The 23,623-nt window shown below is 28.9% G+C and overlaps 1 protein-coding gene across 9 annotated transcripts in view; it reads left to right on the plus strand.

Annotated features, from left to right (window-relative positions):
- Window positions 1-23,623, plus strand: part of LOC112601831 (collagen alpha chain CG42342) — a 103,161-nt gene that overhangs the window by 47,163 nt on the left and 32,375 nt on the right. For 6 of the 9 annotated variants that reach the window (XM_025349631.1, XM_025349637.1, XM_025349629.1 and 3 more), the window contains exons 2-6: window positions 3,547-3,608; window positions 5,579-5,614; window positions 6,481-6,516; window positions 11,380-11,415; window positions 22,280-22,351. In XM_025349631.1, the coding sequence (XP_025205416.1) occupies window positions 3,547-3,608; window positions 5,579-5,614; window positions 6,481-6,516; window positions 11,380-11,415; window positions 22,280-22,351 (242 nt within the window). The remainder of the gene's footprint in view (window positions 1-3,546; window positions 3,609-5,578; window positions 5,615-6,480; window positions 6,517-11,379; window positions 11,416-22,279; window positions 22,352-23,623) is intronic. The other 3 variants (XM_025349635.1, XM_025349634.1, XM_025349636.1) reach the window with 3 other exon arrangements.

Below are 23,623 nucleotides of genomic sequence, written 5' to 3' on the forward strand. Positions count from 1 at the left end.
TATTCTATAAATAATCAATAAATATAGGAAATATCTAAATAATTAATCATAATACTCAAAAATCCCTGAAAGATGATTTTCAAAATTTCCCATAACATATAATGTTTATTATAGCGTACCTATACGAATAATTATGGAGCTGATGTGGTCACACGAATAAACGGGATGATTATAATAATGCATATGGAGACTTCAATACGCCCACAATAATTCAAAAAATATGCTTATTTTACCGTCACATCCTCCCCGCCCACCTGAATTTAATATTATATTTTACCTTCATACCGAGTTCTTGTTTTTCTTCTATTTCAAAAATATGCTATTTATATTTACTTTTACTGTTCGAACAATATAATATTATACAAAGAGAATGCGGACAAAACAGCCATACATATACATATAAGAGCTATAAATTCAATGCAAAGACCCTTGTTTGCGTCTGTTTACTCTTAACGGAGACGCCGCGCGAGCTGCTCGTATTATACGAACAACTCAATTATATCGTATTTTGTACCTTTTTATTCTTTTCTCTCCGGTGTGACAATTTATATTATATATGTATTTTTTTACCCCTATCGGTGGTTACGTTGCAGGCGTAAAAAACCGACTTTTACGTAAAGCTCAGGTAATGTCCCCTTTCTCAGTTCCTATATAATATTATAAATATATATATACGTGATAATACGTGTATTGACCTTAGCGAGGCGTAAAAAGAAATCCTATTCCACATCGTTTCCACCCCTCTTATCACAGACCGTGACTAATGTGAAACGATTGTGATGGACGTATGCTGCGCTCTCCCTACGAAGATTGTGGTAACGATAACAACAGTATAAGTACACATTCTATTGAGATTAGTGGCGAACATATGACTACATGGTGGGATAGCCTGGATCAGTCGCCAGCAAGGTCGAATTACTAACGATCGCCCCAAACCTTGTGTTTTTGTACGTTGCTGGATAAAAAACATCCCTTTAACGAGAAAATGTCTGTAATTCTTATTTTTTTTTTTTTTTCATGAAAGATTACTTTTCAAGTCTTGTCTATCAACGAAATAACTATGTCTGTAAGTAATTTCATTTATTGACCGAAAAACATTCTTTGAAATTCTTTGTCTTTGGAACATTCTTATCTATATACTACATACGTGTGTTAAGTATATACTATAAAGGATTTAAGCGTGTGTTGTGGCGTTATAATACTTTTCCATGTCGTCGATACAGCACTACGCGCGTTATTCACTCGTTATACAAAATATTGGAATTCGGTATATCAAAATCTTGTAGCTAACTTCAATAATGTTTAAACGCTTATTATCGCGTAAAAATATATTAAATTTCTTATAGACGAGCTGTATAAAGGAGAAGATGATGTTGTTATTATTTGCCTAAAATCGATGGAAAATCTGGTACCCTCGAGCACTTTGGTTGTTCATTAAAATGTGCTTTCGATTATGCGCCAACAACACGATGCTATGTAATGTAGGGTGGTATTTCTAGCGAAGAGTTTAAATTGCTTTTGTATACATACATATATATCCTACACCTCCCTTCAAACGAGTTAATCGCGTATCCCTACTCAGTACTCTGCGATCGTTTAACAGTCCCAATTTAAAAGCCCCTAGGGTAACGACAGTATATATACAATAAACATATACCCACTATGCGTGGTGCCTCATCTATAATATAACTATTACGTCGAATATGTGTTTAGAGAAAATGGTTTTAATGCCAAAAACACGTAAGATAAACTAAAATTGTATGGAAATGTGTTGCGGTCATAAACGGATATGCTTTTAGTAAAACACATGTTGACCATGTACAAACCTAGCTATATTGAGTGCCTATATTATATATACATATTATAACGGTTTGACTACAACAAAATGCATTAGCGAGCTGGTAAGATGACTTGTCTCTCTGCATATATATAACATGCTCGACGGTCAATTCACTGTATAATGACAGGTAAACATCTGGTACGTGATCGACTAGATCTATGGCCATATCAAGGGTTAATAGTGTTAATACATACATATTTTCATGGCGTATACACAAATGGATTTATTACATGTTATTTAGGTATATAAATTATACACAATAATATTATATATTATATAAATACTTAATACTTATGTATTTTTTATGGAAAGGCTCTTTAGACTTTTGACCACCCGGCGTGAGCATACATCACGATACTATACAGACGTATAATACCTGTCCGAAGTAATCATGTAATATTATTATTTCTATAACGTGGTACAGATACAACAAAGCTATCTGCAAGAGATTGTAAATCGAAAAATTTTAACTTTGAAAAAAATAACTGTAGAATACAATTAGGTACGCAGTATATGAGACGATTATCTTATTACAAGACAATAAGACAATATTTAAAAAATTACAAGTTTATATTTTTTTTTTGTTATTCAATTTTAATAACTAACAATGATAGTTTTAAAAGTCAAATATTAGATATATTTTATTCAACCGAATAAAATATATTTTGAATCTTTAAATATTCTTCAGTTTTAGGATATTGCACCCTGATTCTGATTTAAGATAAAATTATTTGTCTATATTAGTAGGTATAGTGTTGATTATATAGTTTGAATAAATATAATGTCATAAATCGTGCGTATTCCAGAGAAACGTGTTGCATGCGATATATTTATGTAAATTATATTGGTTCATAGGCAGGGAAATCGTTTCAATATTCAAAAATACGATCACTACAGGGCTAACAACGCACTCTGACGCATGACAATGTTGACGATTTTCGGTCGGTGTGCAGTAATCTATTTTATTTTTCATAAGCAGACCATGTTTAGAAGATTTCGGGATGACAAATTATCTGACAAAAGAAAGAAAAGAAGTAGGAACGAGCGCGAAAAAAAAAAGAATTATAATTTGGTTAAACTTTTTTGCACCCTCGTCGTAGGAGATTCTTCTTCGCCGAAATGAATCGCATGTTTACGTGAATGTTTTATATGCGTATAAGAGATAGAGCGAAAACGTAGTTTAATGGTCCTTTGTTCGTTCAGGGTGTGGAGGAGGAGGAGCAGGATGATACCGAAATGTGACTGTTAATGTCGGGCGTCATTGATCATTTGCTACCGACTCCTCCTATGCATATACATATATCTATTCGAATTACCATATATTTCCCATTCATCTCTATAGTGCGACGGACGTCGACGACGAAGGACCACAACCACGTCACCGCGGGCGCAATTTTTCCCCGTTCCACTCTTCTCGTATTATTACCCTGTCTGCAGGTAGTGTCTCGGCAATCTGAAAATTTCTAGACCAGTGCTATGTAATATTATTGGTACTTCACTCACCACTATTATTATGCATTCTAATATCATATGGTAGTACTGGAATCCTCATAGTTATCGTAACGTGTTCACACAATACAGATTTTGTCATGTATCAAATTATATAATATGATAAACTTACTATACAAATCGACTCACTGTATTAGAATATAATTAATAATATTATGTGTATATAATAAACTAATCGGTTATTAAATGAATTTCAGGGCCTCCTGGTAAACGGGGAAAGCGAGGGAAGAAAGGCGACACCGGCGATCCAGGACCAGCGGTGAGTGACAATTAAATACTTCAACCGAAACGACCCAAACAACGGACATATTTCAATAAAATATCATATTATATTATATTATTATTACATCGAAACTGTGAACTCATATTGGGTTCCATTTCGAACGGAGGAAATTGATTATAACGGCCTCATGACCGCAACAGTGATTTCGGGCTGCAGTACAATACATCTTGTATTTAATATTATTTAGGGATCCGTGGTCCGGAACGGTCTGTGCACGCGTTGTCGTAAAAATAGTGCGACACCGCCGCCGCCACTGTTGGGTGGCACCGTGCCACTGATGGAATTTTAAGCCGCCGAGTTAATGGCTTAAACGCATTTTAAACAATGCAATAATGTTTAATTTTAATCACTAGGAGACCAAATTATCTCGTTATTTTAAATTTATTTATTTTTTTCGTCTACAAATTTTAAACCGCGATAGTTAATGTGTTGAACATAATTATTGTAATTATTACGAGTGAAGAGGTTGTGTAAACATTATGTACATACCTGAATACAGCGTAATATCATATTATTATATGACTCAGCACAAACCACCATACCTATACATACTTCATATTCACAACGCGTATTGTTGTAATGTGTATTACATTGAAACGAGTATGATTGGCTTTATCGAGTAAAAAGCAGTTAGTAAAGAAGATTACTATTTCGGTCCATTATAATGTATAAAATAAAACGCTTGATTACTTTAGGTGGTTTTTTTTTTAAATTTTTCGATTAAATAATGTCGATATTCTGTATAATTGTTCTATGTATAATCGTTCAGAATACGAAGGACCACGTCAACTATTAAACAATGTGATTATTATATATACTTACATTGTACGTGCGTTTTATAAAAGTACAATACGGTGATTCTCAAAACGAATTAACAATGTCAAACGTTATTTTGCATAATATTATTAAATGTAAAGTTTAAATGCTTGCTGAGAAAAATAATATACCAATTACTGTAACATTTTTTTTCTTATTGAGTCACTATATATATATTTAATGACATTGCGTATTATTCGTGCAATATATCAATTATTCTCACTAATGATTAAAATAACAACTGTGATTTTTCTACCAAGTAAACAACTGCATTAATATTTTTATTAACAAGTACGTTTTAAAGAAAAAAAAATTATAATTGAAAAGGTTTTTTGGAATTCCATTATAATTTATACATATTTTTTACGTGGTCGTCGTGAATATAATCGTCTACATAAACGCCAAACTAAATCAACATTAATACTTATATAATAGTGTTATTATTTTCAAATTGCGCACTGTTCTGATGCCAGCTTCAAAAATTATTCTTGAAACATCTAAATTAATTTAATTTTCTCTAACTATAAAGTCTGGTAACTAAGCTATTTATAATTATATTATAATTTATCATTTATTGTTAACAAATGTTTGTGACACCAAGCTTAATAGTGACGAATGTTAAACCGCGCTATTTACTTGTAATGTCTTATTTAGATGAATAATGCGCACAAATAATAGTTGTAAAGATATGTACTTTAAGTTCAAAACATCTAATAAATAACATTTTTTATTTTTTACTTATATAATTTCTGTAAGACTTTTATTTTCGTGACCCAAAGCTCAGAATAAAACATGGTATGATCTAGTAGAAAATACTCACAATGGCTATTAATTATTAATAAATTATTAACGAAGGTAGAGAAAGAAAGATAATTATAATAATCTTAACTGACAGGTATATATTTATAATTATTGATATAAATAGATATATCAGCGGTTTTTATAATAATGATATTTAAGTAAAATTTATATTAATTTCCTGCATACCGAAATTGGTGTATGCTGTTAAAAACAATTTCCACTGTTGTAATAATATAATAGTTTTTATTATTATCGTTGTTGTCGTTGGTGTTGTTGTTAACAATTTATTTTACTACGTAAAAAGCAACATCGAAATATATGTTTTACAGGGCCCGGCAGGTCCACCTGGAAAAAATGGTTTTCCGGTATTTATTTACATCAAATTATTTTATTCCTAACATTTTTTTTATGTTATTATTATTATTACTAATTTAATTTTATCATAATATAATATTCATATTGCATATTGCATATATTATTATACACTTATTAATATTATTTATTTTGGCACACATAATTCATAATCACGCTCGAACGACAATCATGCTTGTCAACATGACTATTTTTTTTTCTTTTCTTTTTTTTTTCTTTTTTTTTGGCCCAAAAATCACAAAAACGTAAACACACACACACATACACACTCACACAGCACGTACGCACGCATCGACTCCAACAAAACCATACACGTAAACAGTTTTTAGCTTTTATTTTATTTCTCATATTTTGACATTATTTTTTGGCAACGTCTATTTTTTCGTTGATATTCCATTTATTTTTTTTTCGATTCCTGCACTCGATACACCCGATTGTTACTATGACATACTTACATGTATTACAATAATTTAATACTATAAAAATAATTTTTAAACATCGCATAGTATTGTGTATAAGAGAACCCCTGTATGATTATCTGTTTTCCGATGCGAGTTAGTTATATTATGTACCATAATATTATAATAATAAACAAAAAAAAAAAAATCACCATAGCTTTTCTTATTTTATTATTATTTATCATGTACAATCACGATTGATACAAACGGTGGGGCGTGAAAAGGTTTTTAAAATTTTAATTTATCCACCCCGTGCCGATATAATAATATACGTAGGAGTATTTTATACATTTAATCATTGACAGATTGATTTTATAATAATAATTAATGATATTTATTCGGTTTTTTAATTTTTTTTTTTTTATTTTTTTTTATTATGTTTTATGATTTGCCTATTATAGGGCTCAAAAGGAATGAAAGGGGCCAGAGGTTCAATGGTAAGAAAACCGTCTCCAAACGAGAGTTTATCTTGTTAATGATTTTGCGCCATGTCTAATAATATTAATATTGTAATACGCGTTTTCGCTCTGCTAACAAATTAATGATATCTAATTAATATACTTACATTTTAAATTGGTGTCGGTAACTATTTTAACAACCATATCAATAATTTATACAATTGTTAATTAACATACATCAGTTTTTAAATGATTTTAATATAGGATATTTTAATTAAATCTTAGAAAAGTGAAATTTTTTTATATAAAATACTTTTTTAAGGTAATTATTATAAATGATTCATTATTCTTAATTGTTGGTTATTGCATAGTTATACAACATTTTGCTTATAAAAAAAATTTTCACCTACATATATCTGGGAAAGAGATCCGAGAGCCTAAAATAAAACTAAATTTTTACCATATTAAAGGATAATTTTGATTGAGCAATAAATTTTTTATCACTTATGTAAAAAAAAGCCTTAAAAAAAAAAATTGGTTCCATTTGAATTAGTATAATATAATTTAAATGTTTTTATATTGTTTAGGTGAAACTAATTTTAATTAACAATTTGTAAAGGTACGTTGTGTTATCATTGAATTTAAGATCTCGATGAGACAATTAATTTCACAAATTCTGTATCGTATTAATCTAAGAATTGATGAGAACTGTGGAGTGATACTAAATTGCGAAAAACTCGGCATATCAATTGTGACGTGGGTGACCTAACCCATACGTGATCCGGTCATAAAATATGTAAAATGTTCCCTGCACAAACCTATTTTTTCTAAATTTTTTACTTTCTTTTAAGTGCGTGACTGTAATTGTATAATATAATATTATTACTATTTTATACACTAAATTCAAAACTCGGATCGCGAGCTAAGGATTATTTTTAGTTCGTAATTTAATATTATATTCTTTACGATATTTATACTACACATACTATACCAATGGCGTGTATGGTAGGAGGGCACTATTAAAACTTTTTTCCCTCGACGCCTTGAACATTAATCATCACTTTGAAATTTTTTATCAGTTACAAGTAACATACATTTTTATTTTATGTTGTAATACATAATATATATTATAGCGTATTATGTATTCATATATATTTTTATTTTTTAATTAATATATATAGATATCAGTTATAAAACTAACCCAAGACCCAACTGCTAAGAGTCAGGGAAGTATCATCACCTACGTACTAAAATATAACACTGGCCTATACGTATATAATACTATATTGTCTACTTTACAATAGTCGCTATCCGTTTTATATTTAAAACTTACTGTCTGCGTACAATATAACGTTATTATTAAAACATTTTTAAAAAGTTTCAAATGTTTTTAATTTTTTATTGTAAATTTTAATTTTTTAATTATAAAGTATGTGGTTTCTCGCCGACGAGGTATGTAGTGGTCACGAGGAAAATTACAGAAATATGTTTCCAATCTCTAACTATGACCGCGACAGCGGTAGAAAATAATACACTACAAAATATTTCGAAAAGAAGACTTTCCGGTTTCGATTAAATGTTCATTCATTTTGTAAGTAATAATCTAATATGTTTACTGCTTTGAACAGCCCGGAGGAAAAAAAAATAGAAATCTATAAAGTGTAACCGTAATCGAAACACTGTTCAAATATATACACATTTTACTAATTAATTTTGTTGTGGACTTTAATAATTATTTCTGTGTTATTTAAATATTGACTGCGCTCAATCGTGCTATATAAATATTGCTTTCGATTAAACTCGCTAGTTTAAAACGTCACGATAATGGTGCGTAATTGAGTTTAATTTCTTTTTCATCTCTCATATGGACTTTGTGTTCCTTATTTGTTTTTTGTAAATATCATCTAAAAATCAACCTTGAAATGATTGTTGCGCAAGCTCTGCCTTCGATTATTTTTATTTCCAAAAAAGCCGTGCGAGCTTTAATATAAACATTCGTGTATTATAATATAATAACATTAATTTTTTACGCGTAGTTTTTCGAACCTATAAAATTGTACTCCATAGATCCATAGTTACAATATTTGTGTTCGGGCGTATTTGTGTTCACATATTATATAATATAATAGTTATGTATCGTTAGTTGAGTCGAGCGAAACATGTCCAGAACGATTCGTATAATAATATTATGAATAGATAGTATAGATAAGTGTAAAATCCTCTTGACCCGAACAGTTTATCGAAAATCCAATTACACGCGGGGATAATACAAAATAACTACAAAAAAAACGGGAGCTAAACGGATTTATACAAGACTTGTATCGTTACATTCCTTCATGTACCTACATCTTTTTTCTTAAACTTTACTATTCAACCTATTCAGCCATGTTTGATGGTAATAATATCATAGTAAGAATGCAGCGGTAAAAATGATAATTATTATCATTATATAGTATTATTTTCAAACTACTAATTTCTACGATTCAAAAAATAAAAAATACACTTGGTTGTCTTGTTTGAAGTTTTTTTTTTTTTTGTAAAAACATTAACACTAGTTATTTTACTTTGATCATCATAAAGAAAAAACAAATTAAATGTAAAGACTATAAGATAAATTTTTAATTTTAAAATCTTTATAAAAGATTAAAATATGTTGAATGACTTTAAATTAGAGTGACAATGTTATTCAGAAGAGCATCAATATAAGGAAAGTGGTAACCGATAGAGGGAATTTTTTTTTTTTTATTGGGTTTAATGGAGGAAAGCGCATGACGATTGATAAATAGATGATGTCAGTTACATGAGACACTGCCATATTTGGAAAGAGTAAAAAAGGGGCTCCAGTTTTAAAGAGGTGATAAATTATGGTCGGTTTGAAATAAACCATATCACAAATTAATTGAAAATATTGGAAGATGTTTTTTTTTAAGAACAGAGAAATAGGATTTCGTAAGGTTTTCCTATTTTAGCTTCCAAAGTTTATATGTAAATTTGGTGTTTATACGTTCATGCTCCTCTTCCCCTAAATTTATATTCCGGGATACACCATTGCACTAGCCATTAATATAAGAATCTATCTCGTTCGTTTTTTTCATTCAACCGTTTTTCATACATGGCTTCCAATAAGGGTGGTTGTGAACCGTCTTTACACTACATATAGTCTGTCGGATAGCTGCTCATTCTATTGTATGGTCACGGAATTGATCGTTTAAGGGTAGACAAGGACGAGGGCATGATTATCGCGTATACGCGGCATTTCACCGAGAGGGTATCAATATGCTGTAGGATTTGACTGCGGGGGACGCGAAGAATATAATATGACCAGAGGATCTAAGCAATCTTTTCTGAGCAAAACACAACGACGTATATTTTTCGCACTATTCACCACAGCTGCATCGACATTAAAATATTATATACACACTATACTATGTGTGTATAATGCGGGTTTTCGTTCTGCACACAGTAGTGCATGCAGGCTACAGATAGTAAATAACATAATGCAGGCAATAACAGTAATATCATTTAATGTATATTATAATATAAACGAGACGTCTCGCGGCGTATTTACGACGAGCCACATTTTAAATTATTATTAACGTAGGTGACCACATGGTAACGGGTGCAACAGTGGTAGTCGATTCGGTGTTTTTATTCTATTTTATTTTTTTTATAATTATAATTATTATTTTGTTTTTTTTTTTCGACCGTAAATATATTTTATTCAACTGGCACGCGCGTCGTGCATGGGCGTAACATCAGCATATACATATACATATACATAAATATACATCATTGCAGCATACGTGCAGTGCATCAGCTCAGTACTTATATACCTATACAACAAATAATGTAGATACTCGTGAATGAAATACGCACGTATAAAAATAAAATATATATTGTACAGGGTAATTTTTATGTCGTGAACAAAGTATCACCATAGAAAATGCTAAGGATTTTTAAATCTTCTAAGGACAAACTATTTTTTGGTTTTTGGTGTACCAAAGCAATATTTGTAGTTTTTGAAATTAAAAAAGATTTTTTTCCTTTTACAAATTCTTTCAATTTTCTAAGATTTTGCTTGATTTTTGATAAAAAAATCGCGCTGTATATCTCATGATCGTCAAACTATAATATTGTACAACGGATCGTGCGTGAGTTTCTTGCACGCAAAAGTTAGATAACACAAAGTTTTCATACACAACGTACATTCCCGTTCTATATAATATAAATATATAACAAGAAATACGCACCTCCCCACGCGTATAATGTAGACCATTGGTCGTTGCAGTTGTATGTAAACGTGTTATATATATATATATATATATATAAATGCGTGGTCAAAACCTTATAATATATTTCGATCATTATATAATGATAACACAGCACACACATACACAAGCACACACACACATACACACACTTGCTAACTCGTGCATGAGCTTAACGCCCGATTAATCGCATGCGAATCCAACTCTTGGGCCTTTAATGTTTGTCATGTGCTCGACGTGTATAAACTATAAGACGTGTAACATTATTTTAACAAAGGCGTATATCGTATATTATATGGTGTATATTATATTATGACTATTGCATATACGATTGCGCCGTTGCATTGTGTATACCTACCGTATGAACTGCACCGCGAGTTGTATACATGCATGCATAATATTATCGTACACGTATATATATTATTATAAAAATGCCATAATATTATTATTATGATAATACATTTTAATTGTTTTGATAAATTTTACCATACAACGAGTTTTATACTTCGCCATATTTTTAAATGTTATCATATTATCATTATAATTTTGAGAAAAAAATTTAAATGTTTTATAAATCATATGCAACCCTTTTATTAACTGATGGTTTTTATTTTTTTGTTACTCGTTTTTATAGGGACCCATTGGATTGGACGGACCAAAAGGCGACGTTGTAAGTAATTTATCATAAAGCAATTTATTATATTTATAATAATAACGATATCATACATACATAATGTAGAACAACCCATTTTACCCTTTGCCGTTTTAACTGCAAGTCCCGGGAGATGTAAATATTATCGTGACGAGTCTTTAACTGCAGCTAGGTTAATAATTATGTAATATTGCATGTTATGTATGGTCTAATGGCTCTTAATGTTATAAATAGACTCAATGACGACATACGTTTACAACTCATTAATATTATTATCTACTATATTAGTATATGTTAACCCGATTTATGGTTTTATTTAAATTTTTAACGCATTGAAAATCATTGTAAATATAAAATGATATTTGGTTCGTCATCGTTACAGCTTTAATATATTTTTCCACAATATTTGTTTGAGCAAATGACCTAAATGTTTTTTTTACGCTGAAAATGTCCATGTAATTTTCATAAATCGATAACATAATTACTCGTTATATTTTTTCAAGTTATGTTTTTATAGTATGGTAGTATTATTATGATTTACTATTACAAAATACCGCAATACAGGCCAATTATTCTATAATCTGTATTATAATATGATATGAGTATGATGTGTTTTTTGGCGCTTCTCAGTCCTGTAGGCGCGGTGGTAATTTTTACTCTATAAATCCAAGACATCTTTGAACTATCATTATTATGAAAAAAAACACGTCAATTGTGTGCAACAAGTATTAAACGTGCATCTAATATTTATGTACGATATTTTACTGTTTAATATTATAATGGAAACTATATAGTCATCGAATCGATGCTGTGTCGTGGCTTCCGTGCTTGCGTTTCCGAGCGTCATATTATTTTAATTCTCCGTAACGTAAAGTCGTTATTTTATTGTTATTATTATTATTTTTAATAGTCGAACAAATTATATGTTTTATCCCTTCCGAGTGTTTGTAGTTTTTAACGAATATAAATCGATCTGAATATTATTTAATATACTAAATATACTACTCGGTTAAATGTTCAAGTTTCGCACAGCATCAAGTATATTGTTAAGCTTATTCTTATATTTAAAGATACACTTAAACAGCAGACTATGAATAGCACCACCACCACACTATTATTACAAACTCCTCGTCTTATTCAATGTCTAGATAAATCGTATAATATATACCGTATGTTTCCGACTAATTTGCGGTCGGGTATATATAATGGTGACGTGAAAATGAAAGCTGTTAACGAGGGTTTTTTTTTGTCTACTCTGTGTATAGTGTATACATACTATACAAGTAAAAAAACCTCCGTTGACTGTGTTAATGTATACCGGCTATTTCATGAAGGTAGCGGCAGCCCTTACATCTGGCGTACAACACCAAACGATAACCATTTAAACCAGACCGATTCGTTTTTAAACTAAACCGTATTCGCACCCTCGTTTATATGTTGTCAAGCGTATATTACAGCATCTATATATAATATATATACAATGATATAATGATACACACACAAATATATATATATATATATAATATATATGTAACAGGTGTGGCCGATCGACGAGTGTAGATATCGAAAGCGAGAACGAATTTATGATCTTTTTGGCACCGTACGTAACGCGTGTTTTTCGTATCGCAGATAAGTCGATTTCATATACATGATTCGTTAGAATATTATATATATATAATATATATATATCGTATATGTGTGTATTCAAACGCTTTATAGCACGTGCGTGTAAACGCGTTCGCATAAAAATGTTTTACTAGTTTTTTTCCTTAAGGAAAAGTTTGTACAGCGCATACAAAACAGCCATACTTCCTCTCGTCGTACTACACGCCACCCCTTCGAGGTAGTATAGGTATATATACGATTCTTTTCGATCCAAAGTTTTTAAGATTCCGTACAACTACTGCGGTGAAACACGCTTATATTATACAGAATTGATTTCACTCGATACATAATTTATTATCGCCAATAACCCTCGGGTGGGTACAACGCCATAGCTATATTATAATAATGCATATATGTTGGCAGGTACACCTTACACATGCATTTACAGAGTATGTAAGTATACTCATTAATGCAATAAATGCAAATTTATAAAAATTTTTTCTCACTCCAAACTATGGATTTTTTTTTAAGGACTCTAATTAATGAATAAATATTCCATAGTATTGTCTAAAATTTTCACGGGTGCACTGACTTTTCACGTATTATTATTAGTTTCTAACTGTTGATAACTATTGATTTTTAATGTGACGTCATAGATTATATTTTTATTACCTATGTTAATGTCATAAAATTATATAACTATGATATAATATTTATTCAGTCATTTTTCTACACGAAATTCACATCTGGTAAATCAGTATAATTTAAAATATTTGCATTTGAATTTATGGTTATTGGGTTATATTATTATTATTATTATCGATCTTTATACATATATGATATGGATGAAAATAACTGTTTCCTTTAAGACGCTTACAAAATATAACGCTCGCAGAAAATAAAAAAATTAAATTACAAAAACTTTGTTTTTTGGATACTTCTTTGGATATATTTAATTTAATGGTGAAATTTGTACTAGAAACACTGTTTTCCGATATCATTACGTCAATGCAATAATGAAAAGTTGTTGCTCGCACCGACAATATTATATAGATGTATGTAATATAATTGTATAATATGTATTCAGACTATTCAGTTACGATATATACATTTCAACCGTTAGTATATCAATTTTCAAAGGTAAATAAAAGAAATCGTTTTAAATGGAAATTAGTGTTCATTAGTTTTAAACTGTACTGATTTGTGGGCATGTAAGCCAACCGTGTAGGTTTCATGATAAACCGCGTCAGTCGTTTTTACCGCGCTTGAAACCGCTTCGCCTATTTTACTGATCCTACGTAGGTTTTATATGAATATCGTTTGAAAAAAAAATAATCATAGTAATAATAAAAAAGTTTAGGCGAGGACGACATATGCACACCTCGATGTTTTTATTATACTCCGGGATGTTTGCCGCTATAATATAATTGTCGCGTTTCCGGCCTTCTTGTGTGCGATAGCATGATAATAATATAGGAAATATATATTATATCGACAATGGCTCGCATTTTACTCGGCCGTAACACGATTCATAATAAGAGTTATTGTCGTCCGCCTACACAATATTATATTCATATTTATTATATAATAATATTTTGTTTTTGCTCGATGTAAAAAAAAAAAAATAATAAATTAAATTTATAAAACGTACCTGAGGATGTCGTCGTCAAATAAAGAAATACGACTAATTGACGACTATATTAGTAGATATGCACTATTATATTATGTTGCAACACTATAATACATGCCTATCTATACGGACCGAGCCATCTAAACCAGAAGTATTCATTGTAAGAGTTGCAGCGAGTCGTTGCGGGTTACAACCGTTGATTTCATGCACGTTATATTATATTATAGGTACATTAGATTTTAGTGATCATTAGCTGAGAATTCATATGATATATTTTATGTTTAAGTTCTTCAGTAATATGTATAGTGTACTGGGAACTAGTATATTATTGTAAGCGGTGTCTTTATCGAATACAACATTAACACTGCGTTATAGACTATAGTCAACCTTAAACATGCGTTTGATGAAGTCATCTGTTAGACCTTAATTCGAGTGTTATAGATAAAAAATAAATAGTTCACCACATACCATATACCATGTACATATATTGCCACCGACGACTACCGCCATTATATAATGAACAGTCGAAACCTGTACACACTTAATTATGTTCATGTATGTATACACATTACACATATTGACGAATATTAAAATTGAGTTGAATTATTCTATACCTACATAATATAATAATAATTTATTTATTATAAACGTGTGAGATACTATACCATTATAGTATGGTGCATTATTAGTGATGTACACTATATATGGCAAGAAATATATAACCTTATTTTAATTATTAAACGATACATTGAGGAATATTAAAATTTTTGTATTTTCGTTAAACAAATAAATTTTACAAATTCACACATAAACTTTAACATAAAGATAATAATAATAATAATAATAATAATAATAATAATAAATAGTAATAATACAATGAATTTTAGCAATGCGAAAATTTAAAAGTTTTCTCATTATCTTCTACGACATTAGTAGTTGAGTTGGTCGGACTCAAAGTTTATAAGTCTGTTCTTTATTTATAAACTGTAGAACTATGCGGTATTAATCGTCACCAGACCAAAGCATTAAAATGTACAAAGTTTTTATTTTAAATATTATGTTATTACTTATTATTATATAATAATATTTATCCTGTTGTTAATTAGTTGATTTAATTTCCGGACAGTTATTTTAAATTAATTACAAGCTCTTATACTCACATATGAGTTGCTTTGTGTGCTGTATATATGATTTAGAATTATAAATAACGGCGATTTGTTTCCACTTTGTTTTATTAAATTATTGTTAGTTTATAGACAAGAAAATTATTATGGGAAAAATTATAATACGGTGTTTGTTCGGCCAACCAATTATATAATATTATGTTCTTACGGAAATATGATGTGTATAAATGTGTAACTATGTATTACAATAACTGTGATGGTATTAATTATTTCATTATTATTTTGAAAAAACCCAAACTTAAGTTAACTGCCATATAATAATATAATATTATGATGTATTGAATTAAAAATTAAATTTTATCGTGTGAAATGAAAACAACGGTCAACTGTTGTAGAACAAAATACTATATTATATTATTATACATAAATACATAATGGTATACCCACCACGAAACCATAACAAACACACTCGTAAACAAACTGCAGCTTACAACCCACAATAATAATAGGACCTATATTATAGGTAGGTTACGTGTGTAATATATACGTATTATAGTATTTACCACGGAGATGTATCATTGTATGTCCGCCTTGCTTTAGAAAACTAATGCTTCCGTTCGTGTTGCGAATACATTATTATGTATTACTATTATTACCAGGATGTATCATTATTTTCTTTAACTATGCGTCGAATGTCGCCTCTAGTATTATACTGGATGATTATTTTACCACGAACTTTCAGACTATTCAGAACTTCTTAGGATATTTTGGAAAATTTAAGGCATTTAGTATTTTTGTATTGTATACATTTTTCTAACTATACTATATTTTAAACTTTTGTATGATTAAAACACAAAAAGATTATAGTTTTAAAAACATAAAGATTTCTTACATTTCCTTCAGATTCACGATAAAATAAGATTCATCCTGTATTAATATATTATGCATATTGGGTATAATGCACCTTATTAGTAGTCTGTGTTCATCTCGGGAAATGATAACTACATTACATTGCTACAGTTCATAGTACCTACTTACATATATGTACATACAATACCATGCATAATACGTATATTTTATCTTATTTTTCAGTAATTTCTACAAAATAAGAGATATTTATTCCAATCAACTATTATAAGTATTCGAAAATCAAATTTATTTGATCTTTAAGTTAAGACACTGTATGTGGGGTTATAGAGTAATATAATAAAGTGTATCTATTTATTTTATGTACTGGGCGATAGGCCAGTACTTAACATGGCAAGGACGAACAAAGTGAACACTCGTTACACAAATATGTAGCTTGCCATCATAATTTCCAAGTACCTGTACAATATATACTATATATATATATTTTTTTTTCAAACAATAACATCCCTTTTTATCATAACGTTGTTAAGGCTGTATGAGCACTCTATATTTACTGTAGTTTTAGATCGATAAGTGGAAGTTTAGTTTATGTAATCCGATGTTCGATTACTGTTTTGAATGTACGGGTATGTTAAAATTTATTAGTTTATTTTCTTGATTATAAAAGGAACAATTTTATTTCATTTTTTAATCAAAATTATTTAAAAAAATATTTTTCAAAAAATTTTTGTATAATGATTTCTATGTGATGTATATTAAGTATTTTTCTTGTAAAATTGGGAAAATCTTTCTTTTTTAGCAGTTTCCATTAAAAAATTGTAAGTTTAAGGATGATTTGGAATAGTTTAGAAGTGATAATTTAATGATTTTTTAATTAATTAAAATGTAGCTTTCTCAAATTAACTTTTATTAATTTATAGTTTATACACGCTACATATTTTTCATATTACATATAAATATTCCATACATAGTAAATTGTCAATATTCCAAATTTTCTGCGCCAGTGACCTTATGAACTTTTTAAAAATTTTGATTTGGTAGATCAGTGATTCCCGACGTGAGTGGTATCACACCCTAATGGGCTTTTAATTTTAATGGAGGCTTTTTACTTAAAAGGGCACTAAGGGGTGATTCTACTGTGACTTTTATTTTTATTGTTCATAATTTATTTCAATGAAATGTATAGGTAACTGCGTATAATCAAAAATAATTTAAGATTATGTACCATAAATAATATATATAAAACTATGTAAGTATGTATAAAATGTATACACACAAAAAGGATTTAGTATATAAAAATAAATATGATTCGTTAAGTTTTGTTTTTTACTTAAATTAAATTGCTGATTATAAAAATGCAACTATATTTTTTTTTATATTTATTGAGAGCGAGACAGTGTGAGATTTTTAAAATTTAAAAAAAGTGTTGAGGAAGAAAAGATTGGAAACATCGGTATAAATTTAAATGATGAATAGTTTCCGAGTTATTAAACTTTAATACTTTATAAACACCAATATAACACCATTAGGTCCACGATAATAGGCTTAGAGTAGATCTGGGATGTTGGTAAATAGCCCTCAATAACCATACTTGATTTTAGTAGAGTATGATCTGATATTATACGTAGGAATTAATATCATTTGTACTACGTGTATGCAGTGATCACGAGAGTGTCTAAATTTTGTCATGTGCGTGTAAATGGTTTTCGGACGAAGATAAACGTCTTGTCGTTTTCCTATAATTGGGGTAAATCGAACGTGGCGTATATGTGTAATATTATAAAATATTCCAAAATACCTAACGATATCAATTATATTTTATTTCAAATGGTGACTGTTTTTTTCGATGTCCAAACGTATATATTATTGCCACAATTCACAGCCGTTATTATATTTATGCTTATTCTGTCGCCCGCCTACTTGACTTTTCAATGATTTATTTTCGAGACCATATCTGTATTTATACGAGTTATACGCGAAACGACAACTATTTTTTAATCTTACGTATAAACGACGCGAGGCTAAATAATTTTAACTTTTCACAATTCATATGCGTTATATTATAATATATGGCGAGTTATCGGCTGGAATCTCTGAAAAGATTTTGTCGATCGATTTACTTGAATTCTACGATTAATTGTTTATGGTGGGATTTGTAAGTCGAAAAGAGGTGAAAAAATGCGAAACATTTACGTATAGAACATCTGGCGCATATTATATTTAATAGTTTGTTCGGTACATATAAATATTATTAAGCAAATCTTAATAATGCAACAGAGCGTATTTTATCTATACCTACCGACTTTTTTTTCGAGTACAATTTTTATTCGGCGATGTGTGTATAATAAATTGATTCAAATATTTTTTTGTCGTGTGGTTTATAATATATCGATGTTATAAAAAGATTTTAATTTGGACTAAATATAACATAAATTAAAATTTTTTTTTGTGTACATTACGTCAAAAATATAATAATTTATTCATACTAAAGGTAACAATTTTAATAATGTCATAAATTACAATTGTAATATGTAAACCGTACTACTTCCAGAAATATCAACTAATAAAATTGAATTGAAATTTAGTAATTAAGCTAACAGTTTTTGGTTGAATTTTAGTATCAACTTTTTAAACAAATAATAATATAATTTTTTAACAAACTTTTATTAAATATGCACTTAAGAATTTTTATTAGTCATCTTTACATTTTTAATTTAATTACTGATTTATTAATAGAAGACTTAAAGAGGAAGCTACACATATATGCACTATGCAGTATTTTTGTCTTACAAACATATGTTTACCAAATTTACATTTATCAGAATCAATCATTTGTTGTTTAGTTCTAATAATAGAATGAACTGACCTATTATCAAAGATAATGGTAAAAACATCTGTGCTTAAGCTTAGGTTTTTTTTCTATATTTTAATTTTTAAATTAGATATAAATATTTTTATTTTATAATATTTTAATACCTACTCACATATTTGCTTAAAAATTAAAATATCGAAAAAACCAAAACTTAAGCATGAATAATATTCTTACATTTAACTTTGAAAATAGGTCAGTCCACTCTTATATTAAATCTAAGCGTACACATAAACGTAAATTTTTTATGCTGCACATTTTGTTAGATGAAAACAACATTATATGAGTAATATCATCTTAAACAAATGTACAAATACAATAGGTATGTTAGGTCATATAAATTTAATAATAAATTAGTTTCCAGGTTAAAGTTATTACGTTAATAGAAATGTTTAAAAAATGGGTTCATTTTATTTTAATATCGGCAAAATTAACCATGGAAGTCCGCCTAACCCAATTTTTTAACCACGTCTTATATATGTAACGAAATAATTGATTTTAAAATATTATTAAGTGATTTCAAGCGTGGGTTTACCGAATCTATATATATAAATAAATATTATATTAGTGTACTGGTTCATAAAAAAAAAATTCAACACTTTTAACTTGAGTTTTGATTCCATACATTTATTAGTGCTGAACCTATTCCATTCAATCTATTTAACTGCATGAATGAGCTTATTAAGAAGTAAAATATAATCGCCTACGTCGCGTTAAACGTCGAAATGTTTATTTGATTTATAAACGTTTTATTTTAATTATAATTGAAGTAATAAATTGTCAAGTGCTCACGTGTGAAAAGTCTGAGAATACTATCAATTTATTTTAATATTTATTATATCATATTACGTATATATTATAAATGCCCTTTATAATTAATAATGATTTATACATTTCTGATATTATTTACGATTTTTATAATTAATTATTACCAACAGTAATAATAAAAATAATAATAACAATATTGTATACAAATCGATTTAGACGTTCATTCATTTGTTTCAATCACTACGAGTACAAGATATTTTATCATTACTGGTGGCTCTTTTCTGTGTGGGTCGCATACTTATTTTTTCCTTTTTAAGAAATTAAAAACCCGTTTTTTTTTTTTTTTTTTTGATTTTTGTCACTGGAGAATTTTAATGATATGTAGGTACCTACACAAAATAACAATAATAATAATTATTATAATATGGACGGTAAAACAGGACAGCTACATAATATTATTGTCTATTATTAAACGTTTTATCTTATAAATTATAATATATTATGGATTTGTATTCTACGTGAATAAAACGTATATTTTTACTGTCGCTTAAATCTTTTAATAATTACCATTCACTATGGCGTGTGTCATCGTCGTGTACTTAAATTTAAAATACAATAATTTATGTATATCTTTGCTGTTAAGATTTAGTAGCCTATTTACAAAAAATATTAATATATTCATAAAATTGTTGAATAAAAAGCGTAAACATTGATTACATTTATCTTAATATATTATTACGAGTTAGTCACTGACCGAGGAGTGGCACAATAATTAAAATTATTAAGACTATACGTAGTCGTATTAAACTTAAATCGCAATTGTACATTATACATTTTTACTTTAGAATTTCGCTATTAAGTAGATATGTGATTTTTACTCGTCGTTCAGTCTATCACAATTTCACTGAATTTCTGCTTACCCATACTTATAACACTTTTAATATATTATTTAAAGTCAGGTTTATACTTAAATGTGTTATGTAAAGTTGAATATTGTTCAAATTTAATGATGCAACTATACCTTTGTTATCTACGTATTAGATATACTTACGGTCACATAAAACGGCAATGTAGTAAAGAGTTCGGATTAATCGTTCAATTTTCGTATATTTATACATAATACAATAATCAATGTTACCTAGTCTTTGAATCAAATCGTAGACATATTTTATTAAGTATAAATATAAACACATTAAATTTAGACTTTTATATAGGGGAGGGGGGGGATCGTTAATTTTAAACTGGGCATTAATCCCTATTCTATTTTTACACATGTAGACGGCATAAGAGATTCCAAAATAATCAACCTAACCTAACCAAATCCTCAGAATTGCAGTGGTTGCATAATAACTGTCTATTATCTACAAATAAAACGCTTATTATTATAATAACACATATTCAAGCCCCTCCCCCCTTGCTACTGACTGCCATTATACACAGCATTAAGCACTATAATAGTGCTGTATAGATATACACAACGTATATTATGTAGTTTACGCCAAACATATCGTTCGATCAAATCACTGAGATAAAGCTGTCGAGTAGGTTTATACGACCGTTAAATGGTTGTAAAAGTATGCCACCGCGGCTCGAGGGTACCTATATCTATGTATTATAATATGTTTACATGCATATTTTATAATATCGTACACGCAATTTGTATGATATCATATGTATATATATATTATACATACATGATGTGCATTTTTTTGTTGTTTACGATTTACCCCTTTACAAAATAACTTCTATCGCCACCCTCTATGACCATAATTTTTCGACCGTTCCACGCCCGTATTTATTACATTATTATATATAATATTACAACGCTATATTATCATAGTATAATAATATTTATATGCGTGGTAATTATTCATCATACCGCGGTTGTGGTTTGTGGCAAAACGGTTTTAAAGGGTATCGTAATTACGTGCACTTATGTTGTATGTATGTGTATTCGTGTTTTATTTTACCGCAAACCGTTTAACATCAAATATTTAATGTTTCGTGTGTTTACAGGGTCATCCGGGTGACAAAGGACAGAAAGGCGATTCCAGCGCTCCGAATTTTGACATATATGCCGCGGTTAAGGTAAAACGAGAAACACAACATTACTTTTCCCCACGTTTCGACTGTATAATGTTATTACCTATCACTGTTTTCCTCAATCCTCACCTCATTCACTTGGTGTTTTTAAATTTTTTTCACTTTTATAATCGCGTATCTCTGACCCGCAGCAGTCCTCGCACACATTGTAATACGTATTTACACACATAAACAAATAAAAAGGTCAACGTTCTCATATTATTTACGGTGCGCCTACGCATTCGCTTTTCATATATAAGTTTTTTGGTATACTTGATAAAAGCGAGATAGGGTACTGGACCGATGCGGTATAGTCAATATAATTCGCAGATCTCAGAGGATTTTACCGCGAAAAGCAATATTATACGCATACACAAAGTACCTACACTACTCATGTATACAAAACGACCGGCGTTTCCGGTTTTTTTTCTCTTTCGATTCTCTCACCCCGTTTCACAGAGCGCCGCGCTAGTTGATTTCATTCATACGCACGTGTATGAGAATTTTTTCTATTTTATTTTTTTACTCTTCGGGTGGCCACATTTTTCTTTTTATCTACATATTATAAATAAACAGATTAATTCACCAAATACGCCAACTCATTTTGTTTCTTTTATAATTAATTTATATACATTTTAATACTACGATTTTTTAAACAAAAAAGTTTCAAATCGTTGATGTCATTTAAGGAGTGTCCTAACTATTCTACCTAATGTCTGTGTCGATATAAAATTGTTTTTTTTTTTAAATCAAATTTGACTTGTTTATTGTACATTTTGAAGTATATTATTTTTAGTTTTAATTTTTATGTAAGTATATAAATTGATATTCAACATTTTTACGAGTTATATTTAAATTATTTAATTTTATATAATATGAATAATAATCCATGACATTTTAGTTTAAGAAGATATTATGGGAATGTTGATAATTTAAAAATTATAGTAATTTATTAATATTTTAAAGTTGTAAAAATTTACTAAGATAATAAGTAGGTACTAAATTGAATATTTCATAATATTATAGATTTAATTTAAACAATTATCAAGAAATCACGATATTTTGCTTATAAAGTTAATTAACGCGAAAATACTCATTAAAATTTCGATTTTGATGTATCAAAATTTAAATAACACAAAAAATCTGCTTAAAATGTTTTTTTTTTCGTTTAAAATAAAGAAGTTTATTTCATTAAAAGAGAGTACAGGGCACTCTATATCAATAGTACAAAAAAAATTTAAGTATCTAAATAATAATATGGTTTTTAAGTATATTAGT

The sequence above is a fragment of the Melanaphis sacchari genome, unplaced genomic scaffold (genome assembly GCF_002803265.2).
Source record: "Melanaphis sacchari strain LSU unplaced genomic scaffold, SCAv2.0 Contig7_pilon_pilon, whole genome shotgun sequence".
In the NCBI taxonomy this organism is placed as follows: domain Eukaryota; kingdom Metazoa; phylum Arthropoda; class Insecta; order Hemiptera; family Aphididae; genus Melanaphis; species Melanaphis sacchari.